The 23,318-nt window shown below is 36.2% G+C and overlaps 1 protein-coding gene across 1 annotated transcript in view; it reads right to left on the bottom strand.

Moving 5' to 3' along the window:
• The window catches only part of MDGA2 (MAM domain containing glycosylphosphatidylinositol anchor 2), a 915,731-nt gene that overhangs the window by 249,068 nt on the left and 643,345 nt on the right, over positions 1-23,318 (bottom strand). The window contains exon 7 of the mRNA XM_040226786.1: positions 11,135-11,464. Coding sequence (XP_040082720.1) covers positions 11,135-11,464 — 330 coding nt within the window. The remainder of the gene's footprint in view (positions 1-11,134; positions 11,465-23,318) is intronic.

The following is a 23,318-nucleotide window of genomic DNA, read 5'->3' as shown; positions in this document are numbered from 1 at the left end:
CCTGATGTCAGTCAGACACTTCTCAAATTGACTTGAGTGCATTGGTCACTGACTTAACACTCCTGTAATGAGGTTGTGAGTGTCCCTCAGCAGCTCATTTGATTTCTATCAAACTCTTCAGCTGAATAAACTTCCACCCCCAACCACCCACAAATACCACACACATGCTCTGATAGGTAGACTTTGTTTTAAAATCATATTCTATTTTTCATTCTATTTCTTCAAAGTATCCTAAAGCTGTGGTGAAAAAGAATTGAAGATGTAAAGAGGCTACCTCACTTCTCAGATATAGTTTGTGAGTGAGTCTCATGCTGTTTCTACCAGCTAAGCTTTTTGGCAGCCCACTCCAGTATCCCTGCCTGGAATACTACATGGACAGAGGAGCCTGGTGGGCTACAGCCCATGATGTCACAAAGAGTTGAACATGACTGAGTGACTAAGTACACACACACACACACACACACACATACACGCTTTCTGTATTTTCTCCCATATGACACATCCGTTAAAGAAATGTGTATCTCCAATGCCTTAATTTACTTCCTAAGAAAATTTTTCTGCCTCCTCTTTCACATTATTGCTAAATGACTCACTGAACACCTCGCCATGATGCAAAGGTAGTCTACACTATTGGAGAAACAGAGAAAAAGTTTTCTTTCCCCAGTTGATTGAGTGTGAAGCTTCTGAAATGTTTCTTGAATGCTCTTCTAATTCTTCACCATCCTTCTTCTAATTATCTCATTTTGGAACACTGCAAATTCATCCAATGAATAAACCCTCCAAACACCAATCTGATCATGCTGCTACAATGATAAAATTCTGTGGTCATCCTTGACTGTGTGAAGGAGATCCAATTACATTCATTTTCTTCAAAGATCTAGTGCCATATTACCCCCATTCTTAATCCAGCTCAGACACCACCTGCTTTATGTAACTCTTGCAGAATAGACTGAATAGTTTCATCCTATATTCTTCCATATCACTCTAATAATTTATAGAGCAAATGCAAGACTATCTGTTAATTAAAATTTTTGAGTTTTGGGGATATAAAACCCATGAATAAGATCCCACACATCTTAATTTCTTCCTGTATCCCTCTACCTACAGTGGTTGTTTAATAAATATTTTGGGGATTGAAAATGCACTACATCTAATGAATTAATCCCTGAATTGTGGATGACAGCTCTATTTAATTTCCCTTTGCCATATTAGAACACTTGGCGTTATTCCTACTTGAATTGTCAGTTAACCTTTGTCTCTCAAAGTTAAATCTTCCTCCACTAAGAATAGATTATCTAAGGCTGAGGGCTTGTGAAACAAAGGTCAGATATACCAAAAGGAAGGAAAAAATACCAATAACTTAAGTTGTAAATACTGTGTTCATCTCTTGTCATGGGTTTCCTATTTTTCATAAAATAAAAAAAAATCAGATGTTTCAGGAAGCTTCAATAAAGTGCTGTCAATTGATTTAACACATCTTTACACCTTTATTTTGTGCAATTTTAGCAATTTCTTTCCTAGGTCATTCAGCATATTTTAATGTGGCATTTGCTAAGCCTTCTGGAGGTATCTTACTCTAAAAATATTCAAGCATGGATGTTTTTATTTGACTGTTTGAATGGCTGATATCAATAGGGAACTGGACTTTAGCTCCAAAGAGTCAATGCTACCTGAAGCTAAATGATAGTATCAATAATAATACAAAACTAATATCTCATGTGGATAACTGACATTTTCTCAAACTTATTTAGTGTCAGTATACCATTTTTGGACTTCCCTGTGGCTCAGAAGGTAAAGCATCTGCCTACAATGTGGCAGACCTGGATTCAATCGCTGGGTTGGAGATTGGGGTTGGAGAAAGCAATGGCAACCCACTCCAGTATTCCCGCCTGGAAAATCCCACGGACGGAGGAGCCTGGTAGACTACAGTCCATGGGATCACAAAGAGTTGGAAACGACTGAGTGTCTTCATTTCACACCATTTTTAGAAAACTGCTGTTTTTTCTTTTATTTATTTATTTATTTATTTATTTATTTTTAATGGTGAAAATATTATGACAATATTTATTTATTTATTTATTTATATTTTATTTTACTTTACAATACTGTATTGGTTTTGCCATACATTGACATGAATCCACCACAGGTGTACATGCGTTCCCAAACATGAACCCCCTTCCCACCTCCCTCCCCATAACATCTCTCTGGGTCCTCCCTGTGCACCAGCCCCAAGCATCCTGTATCCTGCATCGGACATAAACATATAATCTGAATAAAAATTGTACTGCTCATTTAAACACAGATTCCAGACAATTACCCTAACTACTCCCAACACTTCCAGACTGTTGTGTTTATATGTCTCCTATGTAGAAAATCTTCACCAGACACAGAACATAAGCAGAGCAGAATAAATAATTCTAAATTATTAAATGAATTTTATATAAAACACATTTAATTTACAGAGTAAACTTATTTTCTGATAGGCAACATTAAGCATAAAATTTTCTTCTTGTTAAACTTTTATATACCTAAATATGAGTTTTATAACCATGCCTGCCATGTAGGCTGACATTAATACCACCATTTACTGTAAAAGCACAAATGAATGGCATTAGGTATCTCTATGAGTATGCCACAGATGAATATTTCCTAAGGAGTGTTCTTTGTACATGGTCAATAAAAACAGTATTTCACAGCTCATTTTTGCCTCTGGTAAGTTCATTAAGCACTATAGGAATTTGAGTGTAAAAGAAACACAGTAAAGATGTGCCATGCTTAATTCCAGTCCCAATGCTGGTGAAGAGGCATCTTCAATTATGAAAAGAAAGTGGGAAAGGCTGTAGAAGAGATAATTTGAAGTTTTTAGGGGGACAGTTTCCCTATTGACACCTGATCAAAATACTCACCTTCTTTTGGGACCTTCTCAAGGACAGATATAATATCCCATACAATCAACATAAGAGTCAACTGAAAGATAGGAATTTTCAACACCTAAAGAGTAAATACAATCTGTATGAAACTTTGCCTAAAGCCAACGTGAAAAGCAGCCAATCATCCATTCAGATGTCTCCATAAGCAGGAGAAGCTATAAAGTTCAGAGTGTGTCTCACTGTTTTAAAGTTTGTTTGTTTTTCATTCTTCCCCCAGCCATTCAAAATTAAATATATAGAAATTGATTTGAAAAAAAAAGGTGAAGGAGTTCACAAACAGAATGGCGGCAGCAGCAGAAAATCTTGTATGCTAGGAATGAGACGAGCAATTGCAAAGGAATCTCAGGAACCCTTGAAAACTGCACAGCCTAGCAGAGAATGATTCATTTAACAAGGAGCCCATAAAATATAGTTGACCTTGAACCATATGGATTCAGACTGCATGGATTATCAATAGACAAGCACTATAGCACTGTATGATCTTGGGTTGGTTGAATCTGAGGATGTGGAACCTCAGATATGAAGGAACCTAGAATATGGAGGGCCCTGACGAGTGAGTAAAGTTGCTCAGTCATGTCCGACTCTTTGCGACCCCGTGGACTGTAACCTACTAGGCTTCTCCATCCATGGGATTCTCCAAGCAAGAATACTGGAGTAGGTTGCCATTTCCTTCTCCAGGGAATCTTCCCAACCCAGGGATCGAACCCAGGTCTCCCACAATGGAGGCAGATGCTTTAACCTCTGAGCCACCAGGGAAGCCCATGGAGAGCCCTACTACAACTTTATTTAGAAAAACAAGTAGTGGACCACATTTTGCCCACAGGCCATAGTGTGCTAACCTCAAACCTGGACTTCTGAAACCCTGTTTATTAAGAAAGAAAATCATAACAAATCTAAACTCTGTGAACTTACTATGAAATTAAGTTAAATCTACATATAATTTATTTGTGTATACAAGCAGTAATATATTTTCTAATGATTGAGGCAAAAAAAAAAAATCTTGGTTATTCCTTATTTCTCATGTCCATGTATGCAGTTGACCCTTGAACAACATGGAGGCTAAGGATGCTGACTTCTAAGCTGTGGAAAATCAGAGTATAATGTTGTAGTAGGGCCCTTATTTTTTTTTCTAAATAAAATTTCATTAGAAAAGAGCAGTACCCAATTATTTTATTGCCATGGCAGTTTTTCTAGTGTATTAGCAAAGTAGAACAGTTGCAACAAAAACCATGTAGCCTGAAAAACTGAACATATTTACTATTAGACTCTACAGAAAAAGATTTCTAACCTCTGTTCTCCATCAGTTATCTCCCTTGGGAGGTTATGTGTTGAAACTTACAGTTTTGGAGTCAAGGAAGAAAATGAATTCTGTGTCCGGTAATTTAGGAACCAATTACATAACTTTTTGGCTACATGGAAGCTTCCTCTGGTCAAATCATTGTCAACTCTTACATGTGTTAGTCTTACTTACGACTTCCTCTTGTATAAAGTGATCTATCACTCACTATTGTCATTCTCTAAAACTTTAGTTCTAATAAGCACAATTTCATGAGTCTCTACACCTCTATAACTTGAAAATGGCAAAGAAGCAAATCCATTAAGATAATCATTTGTCTTTTGCTCTCATGCTCATTAACTATTCTTATTAGTTGTGTACCATAGTCCTATATTATCAAGAACTTTCATTTCACAGATGGGAATACTTGCACAGACACTTAACTATCATAATTATAGTATCTAGTCAGGTAGTACTGAAAGAGAAAATTTCAAACTAACTTTCTCAATTTGTCACCTTCTCTTTGCACCTATATTTATATTGCTAGCTCCAGTTTAATCCTCTCAATCTTGCTCCATTTTCTGCTTTATAAAATGCTCCTCTACCTTAACAGGGAAGAAAATAAATTATCAAATTTGTATCAAGTCTTCTGTTATATTTGCCCACCAGATGTCTCACCATGGAATTCCACAGATCACCAGGCTCACTATTTGTATTTTCAAGGCATAATGCAGGCTTCAAATTTTAGTATAAACCTACAAGTTTTTAGGTCATGCAAAGGAACGCATGCAAGCTCAGGAGCACCAAAGGACTTGATGCAGAACAATATTACAGGAGGCAATGGGATGTTATTTAGCAAGCTCTCTGAAAATTGAAAATCTATAACATTTATACTTATATAAATGTATAACATCTATTTCTGCTTTATGGACTATGCCAAAGCCTTTGACTGTGTGGATCACAATAAACTGTGAAAGATTCTAAAAGAGATGGAAATACCAGACCACCTGACTTGCCTCTTGAGAAACCTATATGCAGGTCAGGAAGCAACAGTTAGAACTGGACATGGAACAATAGACTGGTTCCAAATAGGAAAAGGAGTACATCAAGGCTGTATATTGTCACTCTGCTTATTTAATTTATATGCAGAGTATATCATGAGAAATGCTGGGCTGGAAGAAGCACAAGCTGGAATCAAGATTGCCGGGAGAAATATCAATAACCTCAGATATGCAGATGACACCACCCTTATGGCAGAAAGTGAAGAAGAACTAAAAAGCCTCTTGATGAAAGTGAAAGAGGAGAGTGAAAAAGTTGGCTTAAAGCTCAACATTCAGAAAATGAAGATCATGGCATCTGGTCCCATCACTTCATGGGAAATAGATGGGGAAACAGTGGAAACAGTGTCAGACTTTATTTTGGGGGGCTCCAAAATCACTGCAGATGGTGACTGCAGCCATGAAATTAAAAGACACTTACTCCTTGGAAGGAAAGTTATGACCAACTTAGACAGCATATTTAAAAGCAGAGACATTACTTTGCCAACAAAGGTCCGTCTAGTCAAGGCTATGGTTTTCCCAGTGATCATGTATGGGTGTGAGAGTTGGACTGTGAAGAAAACTGAGCACCAAAGAATTGATGCTTTTGAACTGTGGTGTTGAAGAAGACTCTTGAGAGTCCCTTGGACTGCAAGGAGGTCCAACCAGTCCATCCTAAGGGAGGTCAGTCCTGGGTGTTCATTGGAAGGACTGATGCTAAAGCTGAAACTCCAGTACTTTGGCTACCTCATGCGAAGAGTTGACTCATTGGAAAAGACTCTGATGCTGGGAGAGGTTGCGGGCAGGAGTAGAAAGGGATGACAGAGGATGAGATGGCTGGATGGCATCAATGACTCGAAGGACATGAGTTTGAGTGAACTCTGGAAGTTAGTGATGAACAGGGAGGCCTGGCATGCTGCGATTCATGGGGCCACAAAGAGTCAGACATGGCTGAATGACTGAACTGAACTGAACTGAAATGTATAACAGATAAGTGATAATATTTTGAGGATTATTTTAACTGTTGCCAAAATTTTAGGCTAAAATTTATGTGCATTTTCCAGCAAGTATGTGAAGGATTTTCATTTTATAAGATTTAATTGCAACAAGTAATATTTCAGTAATTTCATTTTTAAATTAAGAACTTGCCAGTGATTACTAAATGTTCTTTAAAACTTATTTGTAGTCTAGACACATAAAATATACTTCATTAGTGATAACAATAAAATAAAACAAACCAATAAAACTTGCCTATATTAATATCAGCTGATATTAATTCTACATCAAAAGCAATAATCACATAGTGTTTCTGGGACTTCCTTTATCCTGTATATTCTGCCAAATGTGTTCTCACTTCACCACCACGGTCACAGTGCCACTTCCATCAAGATTTAACTCAAATGTTGGTTTTCTGTGGAATTTTCCTGGGCCGACAGTTTGTCAATGTTGACAAAAACATTCACGAATCCTACAGAAGTCTAATCAAATTTTAAGTACAGTTTCTATTCCACTATATCTTGTGCCTAGTTTTTAAATCATCTGACAGTAAGTAATTTGACAGCTTAGACTCTAAGCTCCCAATGGGCAAGGCCCATTATCTGTCACCATAGACATATAACCAGACACACAGAGCAGTAACATAGTAAAAGAATCTGCAAGGAACATGAATTCTAAATTGACAGAACAACAAACACTCACAATAAAACAGTTTGCATGTTTGTAGAATCAGGGGGAAAAATATTTCTAATAAGGAATTAAAGTAAGAAGAAGAGATAATCTATTTTCACATATATCATAATTTTCATTATTCAATCAGATGCAGGAGGCAAACTCCAAAACACATGCAGCCTCTCTCTTTAAATTTTTTTTTAATTAAATCATTGTCTTTTAAAAATATTAATAATTCTGTAAACTAGGATTTACCTTCCCGAGGTATTTTATATTTCAGTATTAAGGTTCTCAAAAGCAGATCTGGAAATGCACTCCTGTCATTTAAAGAAACAGTTTTCAATCTATTAGGCAGAACTATCTTAATGGTACTTCATTCTCATCTTAATGGTACTTCATTCTCATCTTAATGAATTTCATATATGTATCTTAAAACAGTAATAACTAAGATTCAATATAAAATTCTGTATGGAAAACAAAGGTTAGAATTTTTAAATTTAAAATTTCATCCTAAATTTGCTTACATTTAACATATACACAGTTTAACAAATAAGAAACAATTATAAACTCCCTAAACTAGTATAATTAACAAAACCCAAAATGGCCTCACATTATGTACTTACGTCTAAACAGTAGTTTCCTTTTCTTTGACTTCACTCACCCAATTTGTGTGAATTTCCTCTGAATTCTATATGGTTCATAGAATCAATATAGTCCCGGATTTTCCTGCATGCTATCAGTTCAGTTCAGTTCAGTCACTCAGTCCTGTCCGACTCTTTGGGACCCCATGGACTGAAGCACGCCAGGCTTCCCTGTCCATCACTAACTTCTGGAGCTTGCTCAGACTCAGGTCCATCAAGTCAGTGATGCCATTCGTCATAGCATCCTGCATGCTATAGCTTGTTCAAACTCTATTTCCCAGTAATCTCTCTATATTTCATATCAAAGCCCTCTTTAAGTATTTTCCCTACTCTGCAGGGATAAATACAGTTTTTACTGATACCAACTGAATCACACAGTCTCTGGTCTACAGATCTTTATGCTGCAGTCTGGTACTCTACTGTACTGTGAGCAAAATGAAACATCAAATCCAGTTTCAGCATGAAAACAGAATATGAAATCTCCTTCAGTGACTTATCCTTTCAACACCATCTTCTGTGAATCTCTAGCAAAGTACAGTTCCCTGCACAGATTGCCCTGTAAGCATGTCACCTGCACAGCCATGTTTAGAAAGGCCTCCTCACTTGGTTTAATGCTTTGTTATTGCCATCAAGAAATTCTTATCAAGTTCTGAACAAGGGACATGCCTTAACAATTTTTCACTGGACACCACAAATTATGGAGCCAGCCCTGTCCCTGAGAGTTGTAGCACATTAAATCATAGTATAAATTGGTCTTTTGAATGACTCTTCTTAAAGTCAGTAGAGAATTATATGATCAGGAATTACAACACCAAATGTCTATCTTGGGAAGGTAATAATAGGAGGAGGAAAGCAAACCTAAAGGGAAAGCTACATGCACAAATTAGTTTATTGTTTTGATTTAATAATTATTATCTTCTAAGTGCCATGCAAAAGATAATAAATAATTATTAAATCAAACAATAAACTAATTTGTGCATGTAGCTTTCTGACTGAGCGACTTCACTTTCACTTTTCACTTTCATGAACTGGAGAAGGAAATGGCAACCCACTCCAGTGTTCTTGCCTGGAGAATCCCAGGGACGGGGGAGCCTAGTGAGCTGCCATCTCTGGGGCTGCACAGAGTCGGACACGACTGAAGCGACTTAGCGGCAAGTGCCATGTAATGTTTCAAAGGCTGAGATCACAACAATGAACAATACGGACAAGTTCCCAGACTTCATGGAGTTTCCACTCAAGTGAGGAGACAGACAACCAGGTCTGTCTGTGGTGGGTAGGGCAGGAAAGCGAAATGTTTTGGAAAAGGATTTAACATATCTCCTTTAGAGATATCCTATGACATCCCTTATATGTGGAATCTAAAAAGAAATGATACAAATGAACTTACTTACAAAACAAAGAGACAGACTTAGAAAACGAACTTATGGTTGCAGGATTTGGGGGGAGGAAGGGACAGTTAGGGATTTGCAGAAGGTCATTTCGGGAAGGTACACACTGCTATATTAAAAATGGATAACCAGCAAGGAACTATTGTATAGCACATAGAACACTACTCAGTGTTATGTTCCAACCTGGATGGGAGGGGACTTTGGGGGAGAATTGATACATATATATGTATGGCTGAGACCCTTCACTGTTCATCTGAAATTACCACAACATTGCTAATTGGCTATACTTCAATACAAAATAAAATGTTTAAAACAAACAAAAATATATCTCCTTTATTTTTGGTATTATCACCTTTGGTGACCAGACAAAATGATAATGGTTAAAAAAACTTTATTACAACTACATTTTTATTACTAAGAGGTAATTTTGAGTGTTTTCTACTTCTCTGATCATCTTTTAGCATTTTCCTGGAAAAATCTTTGGAAATTTCATAAATTAATGCTGGTCATTTACAACACATAGTTTCAAACTGGCAATATTATTAGGTTATATAAAAATGAGTGCTAGGACTCATTTGGTGAATAATTATATAATGCTCCTGTCTCCTCTCTATTTTCTCCTTACTGTGCTCTGTTTGGACAGGAACACTGATTCTTTGCCTTTGAGTTTGTGTCACTAGTTCCAAAAAAGAAAGAAGCAAAAACCAGGCAAACAAACAAAGCAATGGTCGTGATTGAATGTAGACCACTTGAAAATTGTCTCTCATAAATAAGGGCAAATTTCACAGATCTCACAAAATTGTTCTTACTCTTATAGGAATTATCATATATCGGGTGTCCCCTAGCATATTGATGTAGGCATTCAATGGCTATTTTGCTGATCGAATAAATACATAAATGACTGGTGACTGAATATATCAACAGATTTCCTTATATATCCTAAAATTAGTCCATCTCCTAGGGATAGCACTAATTTTGATTAAATAGTTATTGTTGTGGTTTTTGTTTGTTTGTTACCTAGGAAAGAACATCTTTCCATACGCAAGTACCATCCATCACCCTAGAATTGAATATTCCTTAGAAATGATCTAGAATGGTGAAAAGCAAGCATATTTGGTCACCAAAAGTATGGACTATATCCCTTAAGAAGTAAAATAAATTCAGCGTGTATTGCAATTGAATCATGAGAAGACACAAAATCACAAGTCCATCTGTTAACACACAACAATCAAAATACTGCCTGACTGGAAAGAAGACGTTGACTATTTTAATTCCTTCAAAACAGTATGTTTGCAATCTACATTTGTGCTCTTTGTTTTTAACACATATTACTCACCCTCAGATTATATGAAAATTCTAAATTAAGCCTCAATCTAGTTAACAAGCTGTCAAAACAAATAAAGCTACACTGGAGTTCTCCAAACGCATACTCACTGCAGTTCATAAAATCGCAGGGCTTCAAAACATCCTAAGAATTAATGTCCTCCATACCAAAGTCCTGCAATTGTCCTCACCTAAGGATGTTCATTTGATTGAGAGAAAATCGATAACATAATTTTGATCTTAATAGAAGAAATTTCACTCCAATATATTTTTATATTTAGTCATTCTCATTGTGAAGAGATCCTAACATAAAGGTCTACAAAGAGTCACATCTGATTACAATTTTAACATGTTTATCTTTTTTTATCTTGGTGGAAAATATATTTCTTATATAACTTATATTTTAATACTCAACTTATCTCTTGATGTTTTATTCTTAGGAATAAATAGTTTCTATTTGTTTCAATTTTCTGAAAATTGTCCCAATTCTTTCAACATTTGGTATTTAACTTTATCAATTAATATAATTACAGGCTTTACAGAGAGTTCCTAGTTAATAATTTAAAACCTGGCACCATCTAATCCAGAAGTCTGTATCTATTATAGCCCACACTATTAATTTTATGTGCATTATTTCTGTAAAACCTCATGTAAATCTAAACAAAACTTCATGTAAATCTAAATCTAATCAAAAATCAAAGTCTCTTAACATGATATTTATTGGGCATTTGGAATGTTAAGATTTTGGTTTCAGGAAACTTTTTGAAAATAAGAATGTTCTTAGATTGACTGAAGACTATTTTATATATTCAACATTAAAAAAAAAGGTTTTCAATGTGAACATCTTTTAAATCATAAATATGCTTCTTACCTGTGCTGCTGGATATATTAACATCAATACTGATATCAGATATTCCGCCTCCCTTCAGAGATGCTACACATGTGTATGTCCCAAAATCCGTGAATTTTAAATCAATGATGTCCAAGTTGGTCGTTCCCGGGGAGACATCCGGATCAGTCTGCGTAATAACCATCCGCTCAGAACTTCTTAATGGACGACCATTTTTAAACCAACTAAATGTTAACTCCTCAGAAGGAACAGCTTCTACTTGGCAAGATATTTTCACCTCACGCCCAATCTGGATGTTGTCATCTTTGTGATAAGGATCTGGTGTGATCCAAAATCGTCCTTTTTTTAATGCTAAAACATAAAAATTCCATAAGTAATTAGTGTTACTTTCATAATGTTAGGGATTAATTCACTATATATAGGTAGTCATCTCTGGTCTGAAATAAAGTAAAACAAAATAAAATAAAATGTATATGTGTTTCTTCAATTTCCAAGTAGTGTACATATTAAAACTCTTTTAGGTAATTTAAAAACAATCTAAATAACTAAATTACTTACAGACTCTAAAATGGATTTTTATAAATCGGACAATATTTTCCAGGAATATAAAAATGATACTTAAAAAATATGATACTTAAACATTGTTGCCTTTGAATTTTGAACAAATGATGAAATATGTTTATATAAAGTCATGTAGGTATTAGAATTAAAAATAATTATCTGGATCATTAAGCCCAATTTCTTACCTATGTCATACCTATTATGGCACCATTTCTCAAATAACTCAAATACTTTGAAAATTTCATATTAAAGAAAATTTTAAAGTTCTGTTTACATGCTGACCAAAACTAGTTTGGTAAGAATTCAGTTACTTCATATCACTTCATATTCATGAGGCACTTTCATATAGTATTGAAATAAACTGAATTGAAGAAAAATGTTTTTTCAGAAAAATTGCTATGATAGCTCTGTTCCACCATACATAGATGACTTCAGTAGAAACCATTTACTGGCTATCTCATGAAGATGGCCAAAGAACCTCTTGGCAGATGGCTTGGAAAATATGCTGTGTTTGTATCCTAACAGCAGTGCCTTCTAGGTCTAAGGTCATTGCTGTTCTCACAGCCTGTGTCAGTAATCACGATACCTGAAAGTGCCAGCAGAGCATCTATTGTTTTTTTTTTTTTTTTAAGGGCTCAGTTCTGAACTTTGAATGATCCTATGGTATTCAGTTTGTAATATAGTTTTTTTTTTTTAATTGCAGTAATACTGTTATGTACACATTTTTCTCTTCCCCAATACCCTATCCATGCCCTTTTCCAACATCATCATGCCTACACAATGAAATGGAGCATATGCATTGAAACATAATTATCAGAATAAAATAGTGTTCATTCTCTTTTACCATTAAACCTAAATATATGATGACACTGGCAAAAATGTTGTGAATTTAGAGGATCTGCAGATATTGGAGGCCTACTAATTGCATTCTGGGTAGACTTTCTTGAGTTTAACTTGATTTTCCTCAGTTCAAAAAAGGCCAGGAAATACCACGGATTTAGAACTATTTGAGAACACACTAGAAATTAATTCATTTTTAAATCACAAAGAGATATTTTAATTTTCTTTACTTTTCAGCCTCAAGTATTTTCATCTGCTTTCTTGTTTGTATCTTAATAAGAAGAGATAAATGAATATCACAAAAGGTGTTTGTATGTCTTTTTTTTTAAATTCAAGAAATATTTATGGGGCTCGTATTCAGAACCAGGCACTGGCAAGACCCTTATAATATGAGATGAACAAAATAGACATAACTTCGATCCTTACATATGGCAAATTGTGTATTCATAATTTATAGTTCAATCTATCTAACCTGTACATATGATACTTATGTCTAAAAATATGTGAAATGTTTAATGAGTTTAAAGAAGTCTGAACCACAGAGGAGAATCCTCCAAAATATTGTTTAGAAAATGCACAAGGCTGCAGTCTTAACAAAATCACCGGAAGACAAATATTTAAGTCAGGTTCTTATGTTGTTGTTTGTTACATCTTCCAAATGCAACTGATGAAACTTATTTATTCCAACCCTAACTTTATCAGTACATGACTCTAGGATGAAATCAGGAGAAATTATGTAATTCATTATGTAGAGTCACATTTATATATTTTAATAAGGAACTGAAGCATGTGACTTTACATTATATCTAGAAAGCGAAATGTGTTAAAAAATCTCCACATCTGGCTACTTACATCTGATATGAAATACTGTGCACATATAATTCAAATATAGTTGAAGTTCTACAGCACAAACAAAATTATAAGATCACAGAATGTCATTTTCTTTTATTTAATAGACCTAAAACGCAGTCCATGGGGTCGCTAAGTCGGACATGACTGAGTGACTTCACTTTCACTTTTCACTTTCATGCGCTGGAGAAGCAAATGGCAATCCACTCCAGTGTTCTTGCCTGGAGAATCCCAGGGACAGAGGAACCTAGTGGGCTGCCGTCTATGGGGTCACACAGAGTCGGACACGACTGAAGCGACTTAGCAAAACATAGTATGTCAAGGGGCATTTACTTTCATTAGCACTCACAACATTTAAACTAAAGTTTCCTTTCATTTGGTAAGAATTTTCCTTATCCTGTTTCTATAGAGAAATAATAAACCTACATTTAAAAAGATGAAACAGATAATATACCATTTTCAAAGATAAAAAATTATATACATATTAATAAGTTCATATGGAGGTACATTTAGGATAAATTCCACTCATAAGTTTTAAATTGGTTGTCATATACAAACACCACAATAAAACCCTGATGTTTCAATGATTAAAATTTATTGATGAGGTAACTATTGTTTTCTAGCTCTGTTCTCTGTACAGTGACATATTAAAGGGATACTGATGTTGAGAGAACTGCAAACTCATCAGACAAATGAGATTTAAACTACTAAACAATTCAAAAACCACTGATAAAAAAAAAAGATATCAATATCTATGTTATACATCCTGGACTGTTTTATTCATGAGAGAAAACTTTGAAAATTCAAAGTAAAAATATTAAAGATTATAGATTTAATAATCAATTCATAAATAAAATTATAGTTTTAATAGAGAGCAATATAACCAAGTAGACTTTAAAGACTGAACTCCTTGCCACAAATATTTGTTGATATCAGTATCAGACAATTCTACTATTTGGCCAAAGTCAATCATATTAGTCTCTCAAAAGATAGACTCTGAGAGGGACAAGAGGGACAAGTCAGTCTGGCAATGAGCAAAAGGTGAGGAATATCAGAATAAGTAGCATGGATTAATTGACTGAGGAGCTAGCTCTTTTGTGTGTTTTATATTACTCCATAACAAAATAACTGGTTTTACATACAGAACAGAAATGTTCTAAAGGAAAAAAAAAAAAGTGTGTGTGTGTGTGTGTGTGTGTGTGTAGCCATCTGACAAATTTACTTAATTTTCTAACTTACTTTAGGTGCTCAGAAAACTAAGAGCATAGCTCTGTTAACTAGGCACAGGTACATTAAGAACTTGAAACCCCATTCCAGTTTTTCATTTCTATGTGGTCCAATATGGGCAATCTAATTTTTATGGGTCAAGTGCATCATTTATAAAAATAGGAGGTGATAGTATTAGACTCCCTCTGAGACCATTGTGAGAAATAGCTTATTAACAATAGTGTAGATCTTTGAAAATATGAAGTGTTTAATACAGTTAATCAACTGGGAAACAGGTTTCTTCATTTATAATTAAACACACTTTACAGTGAACAATTTATAGTAGTTCATGCAATGTTAATTTAAAGTCATTTCCTGCTACCAGTTAAGATTTCAAATACTTAAAATCAATCTGCGATTAGTACCAGAATATAACAGCGCTGCAATAGACATAACAAGACTCTGTAGAACTAAAGAAACTCTATGGAGAAAAAGAGAAGAAATCCCTTTCCCCAAATGCAATTTCTTAGCCTGAATATAGAAAATCCCATAACACCAGCTTCAGAGAACATTAGATTTAGCTTAATGTATCATAAATTGTGATGGATGAACCTCAAAAGGTACTTGTTTAGTCTGGCAATGCATGTAAAAGAACTGGCATCAAGCTGAGCCTCTGTTCTGGATAATCAGCTTAGAAACACTGCAATATAACCCACAGCCCCCTTTCATAATATTGTGAGAACTGAATGCAATCGGCCTGCATTCACTTTCCAGATATTACTTGCCAGGACATTCTCATTGCACTCACTGAAGCCCTCTACTTTGAGACTTACAAAGGTACTTTCTGAATAGAATGAAACCAGTGTATAAATGAAAGCCCACTGCAAAGATCTGGGTATGGCTTGCTGCTGACCTTGTCCTAGAGAGAAAAGTGGATTTTTGCTTGTGGACGACTAAAGTTCCAAGGCAGACTTCAATTATTTAAAATTAGATTACTTCTTGAGTTTATCCTTGAGCTAAAGACCGAGTGGCTTTGGAGAAGTCTAGGCTCATGGCTTCCAGGAATACAATATGCATATAAAGACAATGGGGGCACTGTGGGATTATATCTTGTCTAGCATTATAGATTTAAAATGATAAAATGTACTAATTGTTTGTCATATGTTCCAAGAATTATACAATGCATATTAGTACATATTAAAATAAAATTTGTACTTGACAAAAAAAGAACATTAAATAACATTTTTTAAATGTTTTAAATTTTAATGAGAACGTAGCTCTTTGGAGAGAAGAAATATCAGGTATCAGCTTCTGAACATCTGCTAAGAATCTGTTTCAGAAGGATGGTAAGAGACAGATTGACCACTGACCATCATTCCAAGTAGATAAATTAGTTAAAAACCTCCAAATACATCACTTATTATCATCTCAGTAGGATTTGAGTCAACATGAAACATTAATAAATGTTGCTAAGAAGAATGGATCTAGAGATAATTAATAGTGTAATCAGATAAGTAAAAATTGATTCTATTCATGTATTCTCTGTAAAGGACAATGAATATATCTGAGTGAAAAAAATACTTGCTTGTCCCACAGGATGCTAGCTAAATAAAGAACTGGAAACATATTACATCAGCAAAGCAATCTGCAATAGACAGTAGACACAATCTGTCTTGAGGATTTCCCCGGTGGTGCTCGTGGTAAAGAACCCATGTGCTGATGCAGGAGATGTAGAAGATGGGAGTTCAATCCCTGGGTTGGGAAGATCGCCTAGAAGAGAGTATGGCAACCCACTCCAGTATTCTTGCCTGCAGAATCCCATGGACAGAGGAACCTGGTGGGCTACAGTTCATACGGTTGCAAAGAGTCAGACAGGAATGAAGCAACCTAACACATACACACACATGAATAATCAGTCTTAATAGAGTTAAATGCCTACCTGTCTTCTTAAAGAGATTGTGAACACCTGGGGACTGGGCCCGTGCCTAAACTCTCCTTTTTGTTCCCAATCCAGAACCTGGTTCCTTGGTTCCTCGGTTCCTTGTTACAGTTGGTATTTAACAGTTTTCATTAAAACAGATTAAAGTTGACTTAACTGTCAACTTTACAGCATTGACTTTACAGATTCCAATTGTTTCCATTCAGTCTGATCTGTCTATGTTAACTTTGTTCCTGCTTGGTAGTCTTATGTTCTAAGATGCAAGGGGAAAACAAGATAGAGAAAATAAATTTCTTGATATCCTCGAGGATTCAAGGGTTTCGTTTAGGGAGCAAAATATATTTGATGAGATAACAGTATTAATGTACAGAAAACTCAGGAGACCTCATTCTATCACACTTACTGAATAGCTAACTTTGTGTCCCAGCCATACAATGGTACAAGAAAATCAGCTGCAAACATGGTATCAGTGACTCATCCCTGCTTCATATAGGAGATGGAATTTCATGCAAAAGGGCTTGTTCATATGCTTTCAAAAAAGGTTAATGAAAATCACATTTAAAAAGAACAAATAAACTGAGGACTGACTATGATAGTAAAATTTTTGCTTTTCCACAGTACTTTGAACATATTAATATGCACATTAAAATATTCTTGTTGTTCATTTGTAAGGTCGTCAGACTCTTTGTCAGCCATGGACTGCAGCTAACCAGGCTCCTCTGTTCTCCACTATCTCATGAGTTTGCTAAAATTCCTGTCCATTAAGTCAGTGATGCTATCTAACCATCTCATCCGCTGTTGCCCTCTTGTTTTGCCTTCAATTTCCCAACATCAGGGTCTTTTCCAATGAGTTGGTTCATCACATCAGGTGACCAAATATTTGGAGCTTCACCATCGGTCTTCCTAAGGAATATTCAGGGTTGATTTCCTTTAGGATTGACTGGCTTGACCTCCCTGCTGTCTAAGGGCCTCTCAAGAGTCTTCTCCAGCATCACAGTTCAAAAGAATAAATTCATTGGTGCTCAGCCTTCTTTATGGTCCACCTGTCACGTCTGTACATGACTACTGGAAAAACCACAACTTTGACTGTGTGGACCTTTGTCAGCACAGTGACGTCTTTGCCTTTTAATAACACTGTCAAGGTTTGTCATTTCTTTTCCATGGGGATGGTCTTGATCCCTGTCTCCTGTACAATGTCACAAACCTCATTTCATAGTTCATCAGGCACTCTATCTATCAGATCTAGGCCCTTAAATCTATTTCTCACTTTCACTGTAAAATCATAAGGGATTTGATTTAGGTCATACCTGAATGGTCTAGCGGTTTTCCCTACTTTCTTCAATTTGAGTCTGAATTTGGTAATAAGGAGTTCATGATCTGAGCCACAGTCAGCTCCAGGTCTTGTTTTTGTTGACTGTATAGAGCTTCTCCATCTTTGGCTGCAAAGAATATAATCAATCTGATTTCGGTGTTGACCATCTGGTGATGTCATGTGTAGAGTCTTCTCTTGTGTTGTTGGAAGAGGGTGTTTGCTATGACCAGTGCATTTTCTTGGCAAAACTCTATTAGTCTTTGCCCTGCTTCATTCCGTATTCCAAGGTCAAATTTGCCTGTTACTCCAGGTGTTTCTTGACTTCCTACCTTTGCATTCCAGTCCCCTATAATGAAAAGGATATCTTTCTTCGTTGTTAGTTCTAAAACGTCTTGTAGGTCTTCATAGAACCGTTCAACTTCAGCTTCTTCAGTGTTACTGGTTAGGGCATAGACTTGGATTACTGTGAAATTGAGTGGTTTGCCTTGGAAACGAACAGAGATCATTCTGTTGTTTTTGAGATCACATCCAAGTGCTGCATTTTGGACTTCTGTTGACCATGATGGCTACTCCATGTCTGAGGAGGCCTTACAAATAGCTATGAAAAGAACAGAAGTGAAAAGCAAAGGAGAAAAGGAAAACCTAACAGAAGCAGAAGATATTAAGAAGAGGTGGCAAAAATACACAGAAGAACTGTACAAAAAAGGTCTTCATGACCAAGATAATCACAATGGTGTGATCACTCACCTAGAGCCAGACATCCTAGAGTGTGAAGTCAAGTGGGCCTTAGAAAGCATCACTACCAACAAAGCTAGGTGATAGAATTCCAGTTGAGCTATTTCAAATCCTGAAAGATGATGCTCTGAAAGTGCTGCACTCAATATGCCAGCAAATTTGGAAAACTCGGCAGTGGCCACAAGACTGCAAAAGGTCAGTTTTCATTCCAATCCCAAAGAAAGGCAATGCCAAAGAATGCTCAAACTACAGCACAATTGCACTCATCTCACACACTAGTAAAGTAATGCTCAAAATTCTCCAAGCCAGGTTTCAGCAATACGTGAACCATGAAATTCCAGATGTTCAAACTTGCTTTAGAAAAGGCAGAGGAACCAGAGATCAAATTGCCCACATCCACTGGATCATGGAAAAAGCAAAAGAGTTCCAGAAAAACATCTATTTCTGCTTTATTGACTGTGCCAAAGCCTTTGACTGTGTGGATCACAATAAATTGTGGAAAATTCTGAAAGAGATGGGAATACCAGACCACCTGACCTGCCTCTTAAGAAACCTATATGCAGGTCAGGAAGTAACATTTAGAACTGGACATGGAACAACAGACTGGTTCCAAATAGGAAAAGGAGTATGTCAAGACTGTATATTGTCACCCTGCTTATTTAACTTATATGCAGAGTATATCATGAGAAACGCTGGGCTGGAAGAAGCACAAGCTGGAATCAAGATTGCTGGGAGAAATATCAAAAACCTCAGATATGCAGATGACACCACCCTTATGGCAGAAAGTGAAGAAGAATTAAAAAGCCTCTTGATGAAAGTGAAATTGGAGAGTGAAAAAGTTGGCTTAAAGCTCAACATTCAGAAAACGAAGATCATGGCATCTGGTCCCATCACTTCATGGAAATAGATGGGGAAACAGTGTCAGACTTTATTTTTTTGGGCTCCAAAATCACTGCAGATGGTTATTGCAGCCATGAAATTAAAAGGCACTTACTCCTTGGAAGGAAAGTTATGACCAACCTAGATAGCATATTGAAAACCAGAGACATTACTTTGCCAACAAAGTTTTGTCTAGTCAAGGCTATGGTTTTTCCAGTGGTCATGTATGGATATGAGAGTTGGACTGTGAAGAAAGCTGAGTGCCTAAGAATTGGTGATTTTGAACTGTGGTATTGAAGAAGACTCTTAAGAGTCCCTTGGACTGCAAGCAGATCCAACCAGTCAATTCTGAAGGAGATCAGCCCTGGGATTTCTTTGGAAGGAATGATGCTAAAGCTGAAACTCCAGTACTTTGGCCACCTCATGCGAAGAGTTTACTCATTGGAAAAGACTTTGATGCTGGGAGGGATTGGGGGCAGGAGGAGAAGGGGATGACAGAGGACGATGGACGTGAGTCTGAGTGAACTCCGGGAGTTGGTGATGGACAGGGAGTCCTGGCGTGCTGCGATTCATGGGGTTGCAAAGCATAGGACACGACTGAGTGACTGAACTGAACTGAACTGAACTGAGGTTTGTCATACTTTTCCTCCAAGGAATGAGTATCTTTTAATTTCATGGCTGCAGTCACCATCCACAGTGATTTTGGAGCCCAAGAAAATAAAGTCTGTCTCAGCTTCCACTTTTTCCCTTCCTATTTGCTATGAAGTGACAGGACTAGATGCCATATCTTCATTTTTTGAATGATGAGTTTCAAGCCAGCTTTTTCACTCTCCTCTTTCACCTTCATCAAGAAGCTCATCAAGGTTCCTCTTCATTTTCTGCCATTAAAGCAGTATCATATGCGTATCTGAGATTGTTGATATTTCTCCCGGCAATCTGGATTCTGGTTTTTGATTCATCCAGCCTGACATTTTACATGATGTACTCTGCATATAAGTTAAATGAGCAATGTGACAAAACATAGCCTTGATGTACTCCTTTCCCAATTTTGAACCAGTCAGTTCTTCCATGTCTGGTTCTAGCTGTTGCTTCCTGACTGACATACAGTTTTCGTAGGAGGCAGAGAAGGTGGTATTCCCATCTTTTGAAGAATTTTCCACTGTTTGCTGTGTGATCCACACAGTCAAAGGCTTTAGTGTAGTTCATGAAGCAGAAGTAGATGTTTTCCTGAAATTGCTTTGCTTTTTCTGTGATCCAACAGATGTTGGCAAGTTGATCTCTGCTTGCTCTGACTTTTTCTAAATCCAGCTTTTAGGTCTGGAAGTTCTCGGTTCACATACTGTTGAAAACTAGCTTGAAGGATTTTGAGCATTACCTTGCTAGCATGTGAAATGAGCACAATCATACTGTAGTTTGAACATTCTTTGGCATTTCCCTTCTTTGGGATTGGAATGAAAACTGATCTCTTTCAGTTCTGTGGCCACTGCTGAGTTTTCCAAATTTGCTGGCATACTGAGTGCAGAACAGAAGCGATCTTTTAGGATTTTAAAAAGTTCAATTCTGTCACACCCACTAGCTTTGTTTGTAGTAATGCTTCCTAAAGCCTGCTTGACTTCACATTTTTCTGGCTCTAAGAGAGTGATCTCACAGTGGTGGTTATCTAGGTCATTAAGACCCTTTTTTATAGTTCTTATGTGTATTCTTGCCACCTCTTCTTAATCTCTTCTGTTTCTGTTAATTTCTTATCATTTCTGTCCTTTATTGTGCCCATCCTTGCAGGAAATGTTTCCTTGACATCTCTTTGTTGAAGACATCTCAAGTCTCTCCCATTCTATTGTTTTCCTCTGTTTCTTTGCCATGTTCATTTAAGCAGCCTTCTTACCTCTTCTTACTATTCCCTGGAACTTTGCATTCAGTTGGGTATATCTTTCCATTTCTCTCTTATCTGCTTCTTTTCCTTCCTCAGCTATTTGTAAGACAATCACTTTACCTTCTTCAATTTCTGTTTCTTTGGGAGGGATTTGGTCCCTTCCTCCTGTACAATGTTGTGAACTTCCATCCATAGTTCTTCAGGCTCTCTGTTACCGGATCTAATCCCCTGAACCTATTCATCACCTCCACTGTTTAATCATAAGGGATTTGATTTAGGTCATAAGTGGAAGGTTTAGTGGTTTTCTCTACTTTCTTCAGTTTAGGTCTGAACTTTGCAATAAGGAGCACATGATTTGAGCCACAGGCAGCTCCAGGTACTCTTTTCACTGACTTTATAAATTTACTTCATCTTTGTCTGCAAAGAGCATGGTGGTGGTTTGGTTGCTAAGTCACGTCCGACTTTTGCGACCCCATGGATCGTAGCCTGTCAGGCTCCTCTGTCCGTGGGATTTTCCAGGCTAGCATAGTCAATCCGATTTCGGTATTGACCATTTAATGATGTGCATGTATAGAGTCGTCTCTTGGGTTAATGGAAAAAGGTGTTTGCTATGACTGGTGTTGTTCTCTTGGCAAAACTTTGGCCTTTGCCCTGCTTCATTTTGTATTTTAAGGCCAAAGTTGCCTGTAATTTTGGGTATCTCTATTTTTGCATTCCAATCTCCTATAACAAAATAGACATTTTTTTTTATTTTTTATTTTTTGTTGGTGTTATTTATAACAGGTACTGTAGGTCTTCATAGAACCAGTCAACTTCATCTTCTGCAGCACCAGTGGTTGGGAAATAGACCTGGATTACCCCTGTCATAATGTACATGGAGGTCTCACAGCAAGAATGCTGGAATGCATTGCCATTTCCTCCTCCAGTGTACCACGTTTTGTCAGAACTCTTCACTATGACCCATAATGGCAAGGCTCATGGCTTCACTGAGTTACACAAGCCCCTTCACCATGAGAAGACTGTGATCCATGGAAGAGAAATATTCCTAGAGGGGCTAATAATACTTAATAAAAACTCTTTACTTGTGGAACATCTTATCTTTCAGGACTAGTATCTCATAGGATAAAGTAAGAGAATCTATTAGCTGATGAAAATCATTAAAATTACTCTAAAATTAGACTCCATTGTTGTTATAGCATTTCTATTATAAGCACCATAAAATGATAGACACAATACAATTCTCTTGTAAAAATAAAATTTATAATTAGAAAAAAAAATAAAGGAAAAGGAAAATATCTTGATTTTTTTAAGTTGTGTCTAATGACACAATGAATTGCAAAACACACTTCAGAGCAATGTAATAAAGAATCTGCACTAACACTAGTGTGGTTCTTTCTTTTCCCAAACCACCAGGACTTCTTCAAACTGAATTATCAGTTTGTTCCTATCTTGGAAATTCACATTTTGAAATATCCAACTGTCATGAAAAAGGAATGAAATGTGTTAGCATCTGTATAAGCTGCAATAATTGATATAAGCTAAAATATAGTCTCACCCAGTTGCTTGAGGAAACAATAATAATATATATTTATTTATATCTTATTTTGATATAAAATGTATTTAAACTGTTATTATGATGTGTAGTAAAACTTCTAGAAGATGGATGGGGAAGAAGTTCTTTATTTGAATTTTATATACTATTTGCTATTCTTATACTCATTTCTTTTATATAAATATTGCCAATCTATAGTCTGAATGAAAGCTCATTAATAATGTAAGAACAAAAAAAAAAATCATTACACTTATTTCCAAAAAGTAGTTTAAAATAGCACGCTTGATAATTTGAATGCAGAATTAAATGCTGAAAGGAAATTGGGGTTCTATTTAATTATGAAGTATCAAGGCTCTATTTACTTTGTGAATTTACTCAAAGCTAATTACTGCAGTTAGTCATTCAAATTGTTTAAGCAAAGTATGGTTGAATTTTTAATTCTCTTTTAAATGTCCTTGCTCA

The sequence above is a fragment of the Oryx dammah genome, unplaced genomic scaffold, assembly GCF_014754425.2.
Source record: "Oryx dammah isolate SB20612 unplaced genomic scaffold, SCBI_Odam_1.1 HiC_scaffold_26, whole genome shotgun sequence".
NCBI lineage: Eukaryota > Metazoa > Chordata > Mammalia > Artiodactyla > Bovidae > Oryx > Oryx dammah.
Note: the sequence above shows the minus strand (reverse complement) of the source record. Positions and strands in the feature narration are given on the sequence as shown.